This window comes from Balaenoptera physalus (assembly GCF_965194825.1).
Source record: "Balaenoptera physalus genome assembly, chromosome: 7".
Classification (NCBI taxonomy): domain Eukaryota; kingdom Metazoa; phylum Chordata; class Mammalia; order Artiodactyla; family Balaenopteridae; genus Balaenoptera; species Balaenoptera physalus.
In genome coordinates this window covers 12597257-12612915 of record NC_138886.1, presented here as the reverse complement: position 1 = coordinate 12612915, position 15659 = coordinate 12597257, and the positions used below count along the sequence as shown (strand labels likewise).

At 43.3% G+C, this 15659-nt stretch overlaps 1 protein-coding gene across 4 annotated transcripts in view; it reads left to right on the top strand.

The window, feature by feature from the left end:
• Nucleotides 1-11968, top strand: part of MRRF (mitochondrial ribosome recycling factor) — a 55724-nt gene extending 43756 nt beyond the window's left edge. For 3 of the 4 annotated variants that reach the window (XR_014265387.1, XM_082467894.1, XM_082467893.1), the window contains 2 exons: nt 1658-1817; nt 11399-11968. Coding sequence is in view for 2 of the 4 variants with exons in the window: in XM_082467894.1 (XP_082324020.1) it covers nt 1658-1817; nt 11399-11476 (238 nt within the window). In the remaining 2 variants the exon portion in view is untranslated. Of the gene's footprint in view, nt 1-1657; nt 1818-7847; nt 8014-11398 lie in introns of all 4 variants that reach the window. The other variant, XR_014265388.1, reaches the window with a different exon arrangement.
• The last annotated feature ends 3691 nt before the right edge of the window (nt 11969-15659 follow it).

Below are 15659 nucleotides of genomic sequence, written 5' to 3'. Positions count from 1 at the left end.
TTCCAGCCTCTTTTCTTGTTACTCCCTTCTCTGTTATCTGTGCTCCAGTCAGTTCCTCGCATGAACACGATCTCGTTGTAACTTAAAGCCTTTGTACAATGCTCTTTCTTCCTCCTGGAGATCCCTACCTGTACTGGCAACTTTGCCCTCATTCTTTAGATCCTTGTGGTGTATTAGTCAGGATAGGATGGGCAGTGCTGTAGTAACAAGCAACCCCCAAATCTCCATGGCTAAAACAACAGAAATTTATTTCTTGCTCATGACGCATGGGGCACTGTTCATCATAGTCTCTCTGGGGCCTAAGCTGATGGAAGCCCCCTCTCAACTTGCACTGCGGCCAACAGAAACAAATGTGGTGCAGTGCACACTGGCTTAGAAACCTTCTGCCCTGAGGCGACGTCCATTCTGCTCACATCTCATTGGCCAAAGCCAAGTTGCACAGCCACACCAAACTTCAGAGGGGATGGGGAAGTGCCTTCCTACTGGAAGGAATAAAAACCAGAATATTAGTGAACAAACCTAATGACTACCATGCTTAGATATTATTTCCTCAGGGAAGTCTTCCCTCCCCAAACTGACCCCTCCCCAAACTCAGACCCGCTCTATTGGAAAGGTCTGTTTACTTAGCTCTCTCCCTAGCTAAGCTCCCTCAGAACAGGACAGAGGTCTGTCACCTTCATCGTAGCACTCTGTACAACCAGCACTCTGACAGGTGGTAGGCACTCAGTGCGTACACGACCAAGGAATGAAGGCAGGACAAACATGCTAGACTACTTTGCTGGCTTGTTGTGATGATTAAATGTGAAATAGGAATAACAACTGCTTCATACGGTTGTTGTAAGGGTCAACTTACAAAAACGTATAAAGTGCCTGTCGCAGGCGTTTATAATAGGCCTTCAATGTGCTCCTTGTTGTTATTATGATGAGGATATTAATCGTAAAAATAACTGACATTTATTAAGCATTTTTAATGTGCCAGACACTCTCATGGGTATTTTATGGAAGTTAACTGGTGCAGTGGTTCTCACATGTTGTGTCTGGGTCAGTGTTGAGGTGATTCACAAGTAATTTGCTATAATAACAGTTAAGATTCTGAAGGTTGCTGCTTATTTGTTTTGGGTGATTTAGAGGTATAGAGATGATGCTATTTCTGTAGCATCATCATCCATTGGCACTGCTTTCTTTAGTGGGAGACAGAGGGGTGGAATTATAGCTAATAGTTGCTTCCTTTTATTGAGCACTTAAAATGTGCCAAGGTCAGTGCTAAACAATATACACGCATCATCCCATAATCTTCACACCACCCGTTTAAGTCAGGTACTGACTATCCCCATTGTACAGATGGGAACTCTGAGGAGGGGAAGTCAGCTATGCATCTAGTAAGGGGCATGGCCAAGATTTGACTTCAGGCCTGCCTAGACTCCCTGGCTCATGCTTTTAAGCAACACTCTTCTTACTGGCTGTTCTCAGCTATCTCACCAGGAACTTTCCTTGACCTTGAGCATACCCATGGGCGTGTGTCAGGAACGTGAAGACCCTCCACTGGCAGAGAGTAAAGTTACAAACTGCTGAGCTAGTGGACAAAGTGATGTTGAATTCTTGGCTGGCTGTTAATGCGTGGGATGATTTTGTTGAATGTTCTTTTGTCTTTTATCAGAGTAACCAGGGAGCACCGGGAAATGCTGGTGAAACTGGCTAAACAGAACACCAACAAGGCCAAAGACTCTTTACGGAAGGTTCGTACCAACGCAATGAATAAGCTGAAGAAATCGAAGGACAAGGCCTCGGAGGACACCATTAGGCTCATAGAGAAACAGGTACTGTTGCCAACAGATGTAGTGCTTATGTATCTGACCCAGAAAATCACTTGTTCATGTCTGAAGTGAGGAAAATGAAAACGGAATACTCCTAGTTCTTTCACTGATGTGATCGGTATTGGCTGAGTCTCTGCTCAGGACCTGGCCCTTCACTGGACCCTGGGATAAAGGAGGAGGAGAGGAAGCTGCTGACCTTCCACTGTGTTCCAGGCTCTAAGCTGAACGCTTTGCAGCACTTCATTTATCCTCGTCACTACAAAGCTGTGAGGTGGGTGGTGAGGAGACTGAGGTCCACAGAAGGTAGATAACTTGCCCAAGGTCCCACTGCTGGTAAATGGCAGCAGTGGGATCCAAACCCAGCAGACTGATCTCAGAGGCTATACTCTGACGCTCTCCTGTCTATGCTTGGTTGTCTGCGTGTGGAGATTTGGGGACTTGGCACTGTTCTTAGTGTGCTGAGTAGTGCAACTTCAACAAGTCTTAAAGGAGCTACTGGAGTGAGATTGAGAGGCGAGGGGGAAATGTTGAACAGCATGTGTAAAGGTGTGATGGAAAAGAACACCGTTCAGTTAGATAACCGTGGCTTGGACCCGGGTTGACACTGGGAATGGACAGAGAAGACAGAGTGGCCAATTCATAGCAGGTTTTGTATACCAGGGTGAGGAGTTTGAACTTTAACACGTCCAGAGGTTCCCACATTGGCTCTGCATCTTTATCAGTCATCCGTGGCCACAATAACGCAGTGTAGCAGAGTACCTCAAAACTCAGTGATTTATATATCAAGCATTATTTCTTATTCTTGTTTCTGTGGGTCAGCTGGGATGTAGCTGTTCTAGGATGGGCTCAGTGTACTTGCCTTTAGATCTTGGATGGGGCTCAAGTCTGCTGTGCATCTCTCCAATCTTCTGGAGTCAACAAGCTTCCCAGGACATCTTTTCATGGCAACAGCAGATGCCAAGCGCATAAGCCCACCTCCTCAAGTACATTTTAAGCACCTGCTCTTGTCACAACCCACAGGCCAAGCAAATCTCACGGGCCAAGCCCAGCATCACTGGGGCAGGGAAGTATATATGTTCATGGAGGTCTGGGAGAAGGAGTGAATACTTGTTGAACAATCATCTAATCTAATCTATCATCACAGCATTCCAGTCACTTGAGGAGCTAATAAAAATATGTATATCCTCCCCTCCCCTCCCCCTCCACTCCCAGAGACTGAGTCAGTGAGTCTGGGGTGGGGCCTAGGGATCTGCATTTTAAAATGATCTCCAGGTAATTCTGAAACAGGAGCTCCCTTGAACGATTATTTTTTCAGACAGTGGGGGCATCACACTTGTGTTCAAAAGATGACTGTGGTGGCTGGGTGGAAAACGGATGGTAAAGGGCAAAACCGGAGGCCCGGAGGCTGTTGCAGAAATCCAACCGGGAAATGATGGTGGCCTGAACTTGAGTGGTGCCAGTGGAATTAAGACGGGAAGATGAATTTACCAGTCTTGAGGAGATAGAATTTTTAATGTTTAGCATAATATAAAGGGCTTTCCCAAAGCCTCCTCATCCACAATAAAAGCGTTATCTTAGGAAGATTGAACCGGAGTGTGGGCAGGATGGGGAGTAAAAAGGGAAGATGCGGGAGGCTGGGAGAGCCGTTAGGGGGTCATCAGGAGGAGGCTGTAAACTGGCTAACTACTCCCTTCTCTTAGACTTGCAGTTAAAATGCTAGTCGTCGACCAGGCCCAACAGTCACCCAGGGGAGAATTTTAGATGGATGCCTGGCCCGCTTCTGCATTTTCTGATTCAGTAGGTCTGCCTAGGAATGTGCATTTTTAAAGAACTCCCAAATATGCGAAAGCAGACAGGAAAGGTAGTGACCTGGAAGCATTGCAGCATACCCCTGTAATGGCACCCGTGTTAGAAAGAGGTTGTTCCGCACTTGATGTCTTATAACCTTGGAGAAGTTACTTGACTCCTTGGAGTCTGTTTCTTCTGTACAAAGGGATTTGTAATTCCGCCCTTGAAGGGTTGCCCTGGGATGCCAGAAGCACCATTAGAGTATGTGACACCTAGCCCCTCAGAGCGCCCTTCCTGACCTCTTTGTTCCCTCCTCTTTGCCTGCATTAGCTCACAGAGGTTCAGAGACTAGCCCGGCCTTTTCTGAGCACTGCCCAGGCCTTGTAAGAGTCCAGCTGGGGCAGCGCCTTGACTGTCTCCCAGGGGATTCCATCGCTGCAGTTGACTCTTGGCCTTTGTGCTGCTTCCTGGTGGTGAGCCTGTGGACCTCTGGGGCCTGTCAGGCACTCCTCACTCAGCAAGTCTGGGCATCTGCCTCAGGGACCAGAGCCCACGCTCCTTGAAAAAAGGAAGAATGATCAGATATCCAGCAAGCTCCTTTTTCTTTTTTTTGTAATCTGTCTTCTTGTACTTTTAAAAAAATTATTGAGGTAACATTGATTTATAATACTATATGTTTCATGTATACAACATTATATTTCAACTTCTGTACACACTACAGTGTGGTCACCACCAAAAGTTTAGTTTCCACCCGTCACCATACAGTTGACCGCCTTTACCCATTTTGTCCTCCCCCCCACCCCGCTTCCCTCTGGTAACTACTAAATCCATTCTCTTTATCTGTGTGCTTGTTTTTGTTTTGTCTGATTTGTTCACTAATTTTGTTTTTTGGGTTTTTAGTTTTATTATTTTTTTATACCAGCACTCTTTTTTTTTTCTTTAAATTTGTTTATTTTTCTTTTTGGCTGCGTTGGGTCTTTGCTGCTGCGCGCGGGCTTTTCTTTACCTGCGGCGAGTGGGGGCTCCTGTTCGTTGCGGTGCGCAGGCCTCTCGTTGGGTGGCCTCTCCTGTTGTGGAGAACGGGCTCTAGGCACGCGGGCTTCAGTAGTTGTGGCTCGTGGGCTCCAGAGCGCAGGCTCAGTAGTTGTGGCGCACGGGCTCAGTTGTTCCGTGGCGTGTGGGATCCTCCCAGACCAGGGCTCGAACCCATGTCCCCTGCATTGGCAGGCGGATTTCTATCCACTGTGCCACCAGGGAAGCCCCTATACCAGCACTCTTGATAAAACCTACTTGACAAAGATCTCCCCCGAAGCCTTCACTCATTAGCACCCGCCTTTTCACCTTTTTCTTCAGATTAGACTTTTTTATTTCGTGCTTATTACTGTTGATTATTATTATTTTCCAAAATGAAAATAACTTTATTAGTTTTTTTCTTATACTAAACTAATAGATGTTTAGTGTATATTAAAAAAAAAATTAAGAAGAAAGTAATTGCAATCTCATCACCCAGAGATTACCCTTGTTAACATTTTCTTGCAGGCCTTCAGGTTATCTCTGTAAACACATATGTAATATTACAAGAAAAAGGATCATACTATATATATTACATGATATATCCAGTGCAATAATCTTTATTATTTAAGATATTATCACTTAAATATTAGTTCTTACCATTGTTGTTAATAACTTTATTTACTGTCATATGGTTAAAAGTTTGCACAAGAAAATACTCAGTTGGGACTTCCTGGGGGTCCGTGGTTAGGACTCGGCACTTTCACTTACAGGTTCCGGGTTCTATCCCTGGCTGGGGAACTAAGAACCTGCAAGCCATGTGGTGTGGCCAAGAAAGGAAGGGAAGAGGGAAGGAGGAGGGAGGGAGGGAGGAAATACTATTACTGTTTTATGTCTAACCTTTATGCATTTTTTTTCTCCACATATCTAAGTAAAGCCACTGTAATGATGGTCATTCTTATTCTTTCATTCAGATAAGTGTTTTCTTCATCCCGCACTGAAGGGATACGTGAAACAATGTTAACATTTTTGGTAATGCCTTCAAATGGGGATCATTTTGTTTAACTTATTACAGAAAAGCTTGAGTAAAATAAATATTAATTGTCTTTTTGCACGCTTCATTTTGTTCTTTTTCCCCAACAGAAGGCACCGATCTGGAGTTTTGGGTGCGATTTTTTTTGCTTTTATTTTTTTTTTTATTTTTTTTTAAATAAGCAAGGCAGGGGCTGATTGTTGCTGATTGTTGCTTTATCAAAAAGTTTTAGTTTTTTTTTTAAATTTATTTATTTATTTTTGGCTGTGTTGGGTCTTTGTTTCTGTGCGAGGGCTTTCTCTAGTTGTGGTAAGCAGGGGCCACTCTTCATCACGGTGCGCGAGCCTCTCACTATCGCGGCCTCTCTTGTTGCGGAGCACAGGCTCCGGACGCGCAAGCTCAGTAATTGTGGCTTACGGGCTTAGCTGCTCCGCGGCATGTGGGATCTTCCCAGACCAGGGCTCGAACCCGTGTCCCCTGCATTGGCAGGCAGAGTCTCAACCACTGCACCACCAGGGAAGTCCTCAAAAAGTTTTTTTTAATATATTTGTTTACTTTGTTTCTGAGCAGTGTAGGCTCATTGTAGAGAATTCAGAAGACTGTTCTTAAAAATGGAGAAAAATTCACCCCATAGTCCCACATTTGGGGATATTTCTCCTTCCCCCCGCCCCTTTTTAACTACATAGTTTTTAACATGATTGAAAACTTATAGTTTACATACAATTTTGTATCCAGCTTTTTATTTTCTGTTTAGCATTGACTATTAGCATTTTCTTTTCCTTAAAAAAACCTCTTTGTAAACAGCCGCATTCTGATGGTTGCAAAATAGTCCATCTTGTGGTTATACCATAATTCACTTTCATAAGCCCTCTTGTTGGACATTTAGTTTGTTTAAACTTTTTTTGTTATAAATAAGGTTGCAGTGAATATTTTTATAGATAAATCTTTGTTGAAATGACTTCCCTAGGGTAGAGTGTCATGTGTGGAATTATGGCACAAAGGGAACGCATATTTTTAAGGTTCTTGATACATGCTGTCTAAATCACTTGCAGGGTGTTTAGAATATGTGTATGTTAAAAATTTTTTGCCTTTCTAATCCCTAACGTTTGAACCTAGAATTTTTAATGTGAACTTAAAATGTTACTCATCTTGGAAGTATTGTTTTTACTTCCACACTCCACAGAAAAGATTTAGTTATTCTTTCTATAAATCCATAAATCTTTCTAGAGGATAATATGGTAGTATATACCAAAACCCATACAATTTCTGATTCCATTGACTTAAGGATTTATTTAAAATAAGTTATCAAGAATCTTATCTACAGCGGTGTCCATTGATGTATTATGTATAATAGAAAACTGGAAACTGTCTAAATTTCTGATAGTAGGAAAATAGCTTGTTTTACATCCATTTGCTGGAATCCCTATATATAGACAGTTTACAGATACAGTAAATGTTTTCGGAATGTATTTTTTTTTAAGGTAGGTTACACTATAATATTCCATTTTTATAATGAAAAAGTATCATGTATATGAAAAAGTTGGCAGCTTATTTACTTCAAAATGTTAATGGTGGTCATTTGGATTATGAACAATTGTAATTTTATTCTTTGTGAAATTTTCTTTTTTTTTAAATTTCCAAAATTCTTTTGAGTCAGATTTTTTAAAACTGTATTATAAAAGTGTTTCACCTTTGGTATATAAGAATGAAAGGATTCAGTTGTAGGTCCTATTCCTGCAGTCATGTCTGATCTCCACCTCTCCTCTACCACCTTCCCAGCCCCCAGCCCAGGCCATCTCTGCTGAAGAAGGACCAGGGTCTTCCCACTTGGGACTCTGACATCTGTCAGCCTGCTGTTTCACCTTCACTTTAGTTTGCTATAAATGGGTCTGCTGAACATTAAAGCACTTGGCAGAAACCACCAGTCAATCTGGCCAAGATCCTTTCACTGCCGCTTTTTTCTGAGAAACAGAGCCGCTCTGAAGCGAAGCTGGGTGCTAGTGGGGCTGAAGGGCTCCTAGCAGACTGTGCAGGCAGGCAGGCAGGAAGGCTGGACTGAGTGAGGCCGTGGGTGGGAGCAGGACCCACGGGCACTGTGGGCGTTCTGAGCTTTGCTACCCAGGCCTGCCCCGGGGGTGCACTGTGTGCTCTTAACGGTCTCCCTTTTCTGTCTCTGCCCTTCATTTTCCTGAACGTATAAGGAGCCAGCGTGATGATGATGATCATCATGACCATGGCAGTGACGATGATGTTGATGATGACGTGATCATCTTCATGAGGCAGCATGTTGTCATGGAAAGGGCTCTTGCTCTGGAGGCAGACTGGGCTGGATTCGAATTCTAGCTCTTTCACTTCTCAGCTGTTAAGGTCAGCAAATGGCTTCACCTTTCTGGGCCTGTTTCCTCATCTGTAAATTGGGAGAAGTAATGCCTATCTCACAGGATTGGTACGAGGACCAAATGACACAACATACTTTTTTTTAAAACAATTTTTTTTTTTTTGCTTTTTTTTTTTTATTCATTTATTTATTTATTCATTCATTTATGGCTGTGTTGGGTCTTCGTTTCTGTGCGAGGGCTTTCTCTAGTTGTGGCAAGTGGGGGCCACTCTTCATCACGGTGCACGGGCCTCTCACTGTAGCGGCCTCTCTTGTTGCGGAGCACAGGCTCCAGACGTGCAGGCTCAGTAATTGTGGCTCACGGGCCCACTTGCTCCGCGGCATGTGGGATCCTCCCAGACCAGGGCCCGAACCCGCGTCCCCTGCACTGGCAGGCAGACTCCCAACCACTGCGCCACCAGGGAAGCCAACACAACATACTTTTAAGTAGCTAGTATGGTTGCTGGTCTTCAGTAATTGCCCTCTTTGTCCATCCTACTCCTCTCTCTCTCAACCTTATGGCTTTGAATATGGGAATGGGATTAACTGTTTTAATGAGTCTAGCACAGCCTCCCTTGAATGAGGAAGGACTAGGCCAGGTTCTGTGGGCTCCCCAAAGGGAGTAGCAGCTTTAAACTGGCAATCAGGGGTAGGTGAGTTCTTGGCTCAGTCATACCATTGACTTTTTATGTGATCTTGGGCAGGTTAGTTAACATCTTATGCCTTGGTCTACTCCTCTGTAAAATGGGGATAATAGCTGTCCCACCTGCCTTATAGTATAGGTATGTAACGTTGTTGGATTTGAACGAAGTGACAGAGGACAAAACATTTCTGCATAGTGTGAACTACTGTGCAACTGTCAGGTGAAATCATTAATATTCACAGTATATTAAAGGGAGATAATAATAGTATTTCATACATTTTGAGGGTTATGTGAAATAATGCATGTAAAGTTTTTAGCCCAGTGTTTGGCTCCTAGTAAATAGATGCTGTTGTTGGTATCCTTGTTGTTGTTAATCATCGTTATTTTAAGATGGGAAAGATGAACTTGCAAGTGGACTGTCCCAAGGGCACTTTGTGCCTGTAATATGGCAGAGAGTTAGTAAATATTTTCATCAATTGATTAATTTGAAAAGAAGTCAGAAAGTGATAGTAAAAATCAGAGTAACACAAGCAACATTTGCATAGCAAATAACCAGTTTAAACGTACTTGTATATTCATGGTTTTGTTTAACCCTCACAGTTACTCTCTGAGGAAGGGACTAGCATCCCCATTTGAGAGATGAGGAAACTGAGACTCAAAGTGGGAACTTGCACGTTGTCACCCCACTGAGAATTTAACCCATGACCCATGTTGTCAGATTGTTCCCGTAGGTCCTCTTCCTCCCCCCAGTCCCCGTCTCTGTCCCCAGACACCATTTTTCCAGAGGAGGCTTGCAGCCCTCGTTCCTGGCCATCCCAGGCTGCCACCCTGCAGGTGCTGAAGTGCTGCTGGGCACCACGCCACACCCCATGCAAGGCGGCTGCTCGGGGTGGGGGCACAAGAAGCCTGCCAAGGGTTTGTGTCGGCTGAGTGAGGAGGCCCAAGCGGCCGTTTCACGCTGGTCCTGTTCCGGAGTGCCCAGCAGCCCCAGGGGAAAACCTTGCTCTCCCCACTACAAAATATGCAGCTGCTGCTATGGCAAGAAGCTGGCTGTCTCCCTGCCTGGGACCAATTGCTCCAAATCCTTTCCAGTGCACTTATTTCCCAGTTCCTGGCCAGGGCCTGTGGTCTGCAAATAAAGATGTCAAACAGCCGCTGTGCTGCTGAGCACACAGATCCTGGGCAACACGCAGCCCCTTCAGAGCTTCCTGCCTGAGGTTCCTGCCTGAGGTTCCTGCCTGAGGCTCCTGCCTGAGGTTCCTGCCTGAGGCTCCTGCCTGAGGCTCCTGCCTGAGGCTCCTGCCTGAGGTTCCTGCCTGAGGCCCCTTTACACACGAGAGGGAGGCTGCAACACTCACTAAATTTTGTACTGTGTTTGCTTTTCATTCTTTGAGGGAGTATATGTTTATTGCAGGAAATGTGGAGAAAATAGAAAAGCACAGAAAACTAATAATTATTCATTTAGCAAATATTTCCTGAGCACTTGCTATGTACTAAGTTTTATGCTAAATGTGACAGATACGGACATGAATAATACATTTCCTGTCTTCCCATCACTAGAGGATAATCACTATTAACATTTTGACACATTTTCTTCTAGTTTAAAAAATATGTGTATTTTTAACGTATTTGAGATCATTTCTACTATGTATATACACATTTTGTATTCTGCTTTTTCTTTAATTCAAGGGTAACATGAGCATGTTTCCATGATATTATAAATAATATCTTGAAACATTATTTCTTTTTCTCTGATTACGAAAGCAATCCAGGCTTGTTATAAAACAGACATTTCAGAGCTATATGCTGGAATGTTATTTATATTTATACCCTCTCCATGAGAAATAGACAGTCTTAACCCTTTTTAACGGCTGTATGTATTCAATTACATGTGCTGTCATTTTAAATTTTCTGATTTATGATTATAAGCTTTGGTATATATCTTTGCATATAGAACTTAAGAACATTTTCTCGGATCCCATTTATGTGGTAATTTCCCAGTTGAGAGAGTTTGGGGTTAAAAAATGGTAATAAGAACATTTGCATCAATTTGAATTCCTATCGGTGATATGTGAGTTTATCCATTTCACCATAGCTCTGGCACTGAATATTATGATTAAAAACCACAACATCAAATTTTGTTAACTATGATAACTAAATTATATCTTGTTTTAATTTGCATTTCTTCAGTGTCTATTGAATTTTCCATGTTTGTTAACCAGAGGTACTTCATCTTTTTTCAGTACTTTTTTTCTGCTTGTCTGTTGGGATCTTAATATTCTCCTTATTAATTGGTATGAGGGCTTTATATAGCAGAGTGTCTGAGGTGTAGGAAATTCTAGATGTTCATTAAGGGACAGATAAGACTGGCTTCTCTGCACTCTGTAATAATAGTTAACTATTTTGGGCTGTGCAGTCAGACTACCTGGGATTAAAGTCTGTCTTTGCTGCGTTCTAGCTGTGTATCCTGAACAAGTGATTTTAACTGCCTCAGTTTCCTCATCTGTGAAATGGGGATGATAATACTATCTCATGGTATCTATTTCTTGCCGTTAGGAGTCAATAAGCGTATGTATACGAAGTTCTTAGTACAGTGCCTGGCTGGGATGCAATTCATGTGAGCTTTTGTCACCATTATTATTTCCCAGATAACCTTTAATAGTTCTGGAATATTTCTTCCCCTCCCCTTCTCAGCCCCAGTTATCAGGTTGTCTCATTTTGTGTTTCTGCAGATCAGCCAAATGGCCGACTACACCGTTGCAGAACTGGACAGACATCTGGCAGTGAAAACCAAAGAACTCCTTGGATGAAAATCCCCCAGGGGCCAGCAGTGCTCCCAAGCCCAGTTTCTAGTGGATCCCATGGGTGGCAAATTGGCACCTCTCCACCCCATCCACACGGAAGGCTGTCACCGTGCACTTGTCAGTCCTTGGAAGGCCCAGCCTTCCAGTGGGACACTGTTGATTCTCTTCCTCCTGTCCCCTTTCCACCCCATCTGCTCTGGACCTTCTGGCCTGGGTGGCCCTCGGAGAGTCTCTGTTGCTGACAGAGGGCCTTTACTTGGGCCATTTGCCTTGACTGTGACGTCACCGAGCTGTCAGGACCATTGGCAGGCGTAGCACTGCCTGCTCCTCATCTTGGGAGCCTCCTTTTCAAACAATTAGTCAGGCCCTGTCCCCACCTTTGAACTCTGCTTGGGCCAATGTGGGCCTTCACCTGTGCCTGGATACCTTTGCTAGAGGCCCATTTTCACCAAACAATAAAATCTAAATAAATTGATTGGAAAGAATAACAACCGCAAAGGATGGAATCAGTCTGAATTAATGATCTCTAAGTACCTCTGTGTAAAGCATCCAGAGCAGCGCTTTTGCCTCTGAGTCATCACACGTGCTCTTTCCTCTGCCTGGACCATTCTCCCACTCCTCACCTGGCTGGTCCTGTTCATCCTTGGCTCTCAGCTTGGATAGCACTTCCTTGAGGAAGTCTTCATTTTTCCCCCAACCTAGGACGCCTGTTATTGGCTCTTCTAGCACTGTCCACTGCTTTTATCTGAACCTTAATTGTTCTTTTTGATAATTAGTCTGTATGTTTTTAGTTTCCTTATAAGTTAGCATAATGCCTGGAACACAGTAGGCATTCAAATGTGCTGTGAATGAATTGCACATAGTAGCTACTCCACAAATGCTGGCTTCTTTTCCTTTCTTTCTGGTCTTAACACGGTTATTCTGTCATTTTCTACTCTTTCCTTTGTCCTCAACATTTACTTGGTAATGAGATCCCTGTCCCCAGGGCCTACCTGTTATTGATGGACAAGTCGTTTATTGTGGCTCATCTTTGGGTACTAGGTTAAGTTAGGTTTTCCCCCCCAGTAATTTTTTTTCCTTTGTTCTTTTGTTCATTCATTCATTCATAATATAGCCATCATGAGCTAGATACAGTTCTAGGTAATATTTTTAATCTTCACGGTAAACTCACAAGATGCATTATTATCTCCATTTTAGGAAAACTAAGACCTGACAATATTAGATAACTTGCCCAAAGGGTTAGAGGGTTTCATTATTCATTGTCAGTCTCATTCTACAGAGAGGGGAGAGCTCAGAGAGGTTACGTTTTTTTGCTTGGGGTTACACAGCTAGCAACTGGCAGACCTGGGAGTCACACTGAGGCCTGATCTCAATCACGTTCTCCTCCCACTTCGTCCTGCTGCTGTCACAAACGGTGAGCACCAACGCTGTGCCAGGTACTGTGCTCTGTGCTGGGAATACAAAGATGGGTGAGATGTGACCCCTGTCTTTGAGAGGTGCATGGTCACTGGCCTGAGCTGCTGTCTATGATGTCTTGGGTGGAAGGTAGGAAGTTTATTCCAGTCCTGCCAGATGTCTGCCTTTAGAAAGGAACCCACTCTGGCAGCAGCAGGGCCTGGCTGCCTTCCTTCGAAGCAGCATCCAAGTTATCATTGCTGTTTCACTCCTCTCAGACTCTGTCCTGTGCGAGAGGTAATAAGGGTTGCACTTCTCCCTCTGCTTGTACTGGCAGAGCAGCTGCACGACAGCCAGCGGGATTCAAGGTCAGAATTAGGTCAAAGATGAAAGAAGCGAACCATAATCTCCTGCCCCGCTTACCTGTCCTCAGTCCAACCCCATTCACCAGCCCTGAGCAGCCATCACACGATCGGAAGTCAGCTGGGGGAGGGACAGGGATAGAAATAGCAATCAAGGAGCCTTTTTTGGAGTAAGCCACATGGCAGGGGCTTTGCAGCAGTCTTTTGTGAGTGGCCGAAATCCCCCAATCACTGCAAATGTGCTTCTCAAAGATGCAGGATTTTTTAATAAACAGAGGAAATGATAAATTATGTTGTAACTCCACTCCAAAGGCATTTGGTTCTTAACAGCCAAATCCTCTGTAGTCTTTAAATAAACAAAAACTTATTTGGTGAACAGACCGGGGAGGGGGGGTGGGGGGGTGGGAGGAGGCGGGAATGAAAGATTTTCTGTACTTGGGTTCCACATGTCAACAATTTCTCTCCTGTGTGTATGTTGGCCAAAGCCGTATATCATGATAAATGAATAAAGGAAAACCTGGAGCCCAGGGCAGTCAGACAGCTCAGCAAATGGCTTTCAGCTGATTGCTCTATTTCAGTTGACATTTATCAAAGAGTTTCTCTGCTCTGTATGTCAGGCCTGCAGTGGTGGCAGGGACAAGAGTGAGACTACCTGTTTGGATGTGCTGAGGAATGAGTAATGCTGGAGCAATTCATTCTCCCTCCTTCAGTCTCTCTTTCAAAAAGAAAAGCTGGGTATGGAAATTCTCACACTTGCCAGGAGAATTAACCACCTCCTCTATTCAGTTCAACGGCTTTCAAAGTCCCATGAAAAATACAGGCCAAAGAGAATTTGAGAACTTTTTTCTCTGTTTTTTTTTTCTTCTTTCTTCTACGTGTGTGTGTGTGTGTGTGTGTGTGTGTGCGCGCTAAAATTACAAAAGGTATGTAAAAAGTTAAAAGAGACACATCACAAGTCCTGAATCGTACTCCCTTTAACAATTAGATGTATATACTTCCAGACCTTTCTCTATGCATGCATAATTTTTAAAAAACAAGGATGGGAACTATTCTTTTCCTATTTTGAAGCTTGCTTTTTTTCCCCCCAGCATATCATGGCTATCTAGCCATGTGTGAACAAGTAGATAAAATTCATCCGTTTTCATTGTAATACAGTATTCCTACAGTATTCCACAATAAGGATGTACTGTAACTTATTTTACTATCATTCATATGATATTTTAAAAAATCATTTCACATGCATTGGAAGATGTTTCTACTTAAAAAAAAAAATTTTTTTTTTTTTTTTTTTTGAGAAAAAAGAACCCCTAGTCTAAGTTTATCTCTTTGGTAAGTTCTGCTCTTTGTCTCTTTGGTAGATTCTAGTCAGCCTCAGACTAATGTACATTAAGTGTCTCTGTGGACCAGGTACCATGCTGAACACTTCACATGCGTTACTACATTTAAACTTCCGGACAATCCTAGTTGGTGTAGGTATTACTCCTACCTGTGTTTACATATTGGAAAACTGAGGTTCAGAAAGGGTATTTAACTTGCCCAAGGTCACACAGTAAGTGCCAAAGTGAAGTTTGAGACTCAGATCTCACTTCAAAGTGGGCTCCTGGTCAGTGTGCTTCAGTTTGTAAGTCTTCACTGAGCACTTACTCAGAATGCACCCAGCACTCTTCTGGGCCCTGAAGGTGATATAAGAGAAGCAGAAAGCTCGCTTTGTTAAAACAGAAAGCTCTTTCTGGTAAAGGACTGCATGTAAAACAGTACAGTGGCTGGCACATAGTAAACACTGAAGAAATGGTAGCTCTTATGGAGCCAGTAAAGATTACATATTTATACCTCCCGTTTGACCGACTCTTCTAGAACGTGTCATAGAACCAGGGAGCAAGCGGAAAGGCCACCCAGCAGTGAATAATGATAATAACAACAATAATAGTATTGACAGCATCAGTAACTAATGTTGGCTAGGTGCTTTTTCATTTTCAAAGTTCTTCTACATCCTTGATCCCATAGAAACCATTGGACGAAGCTTTGCAATTTCTTTTGCTCTAATGTCAGTTTTCATGATGTGTATGAAAAGGTGTATTCTCTATTTTTGGGGGGGAGTACAAGTTTTGTTACATATACAGGAAATGTATTTTATAGATTATGTTGTTTGGATTTTCTGTGTTTTTACTGATTTTTTGACCCCAGATGAGACTTGGACTGAAAGTGGTATGTTTTAGCCTTCTGTTAACGAGCACCTCTATTTCTTCTTGCATTTTCTGTAATTTCTTCTCTGTGAAAGCGCTGCTGTGTTGTGGTGCTGCAGAGATAGTCTGACTCTTATCTTCTTCGCCCCATTCAGTGCCAGGAGTCTGAGTTCTGTCTTGTCATATATCAAGATCACAGCCCTTGCTTTCCTTTTGCTTAAGTTTGCTTGGTGTATCTTTCCCATTCCT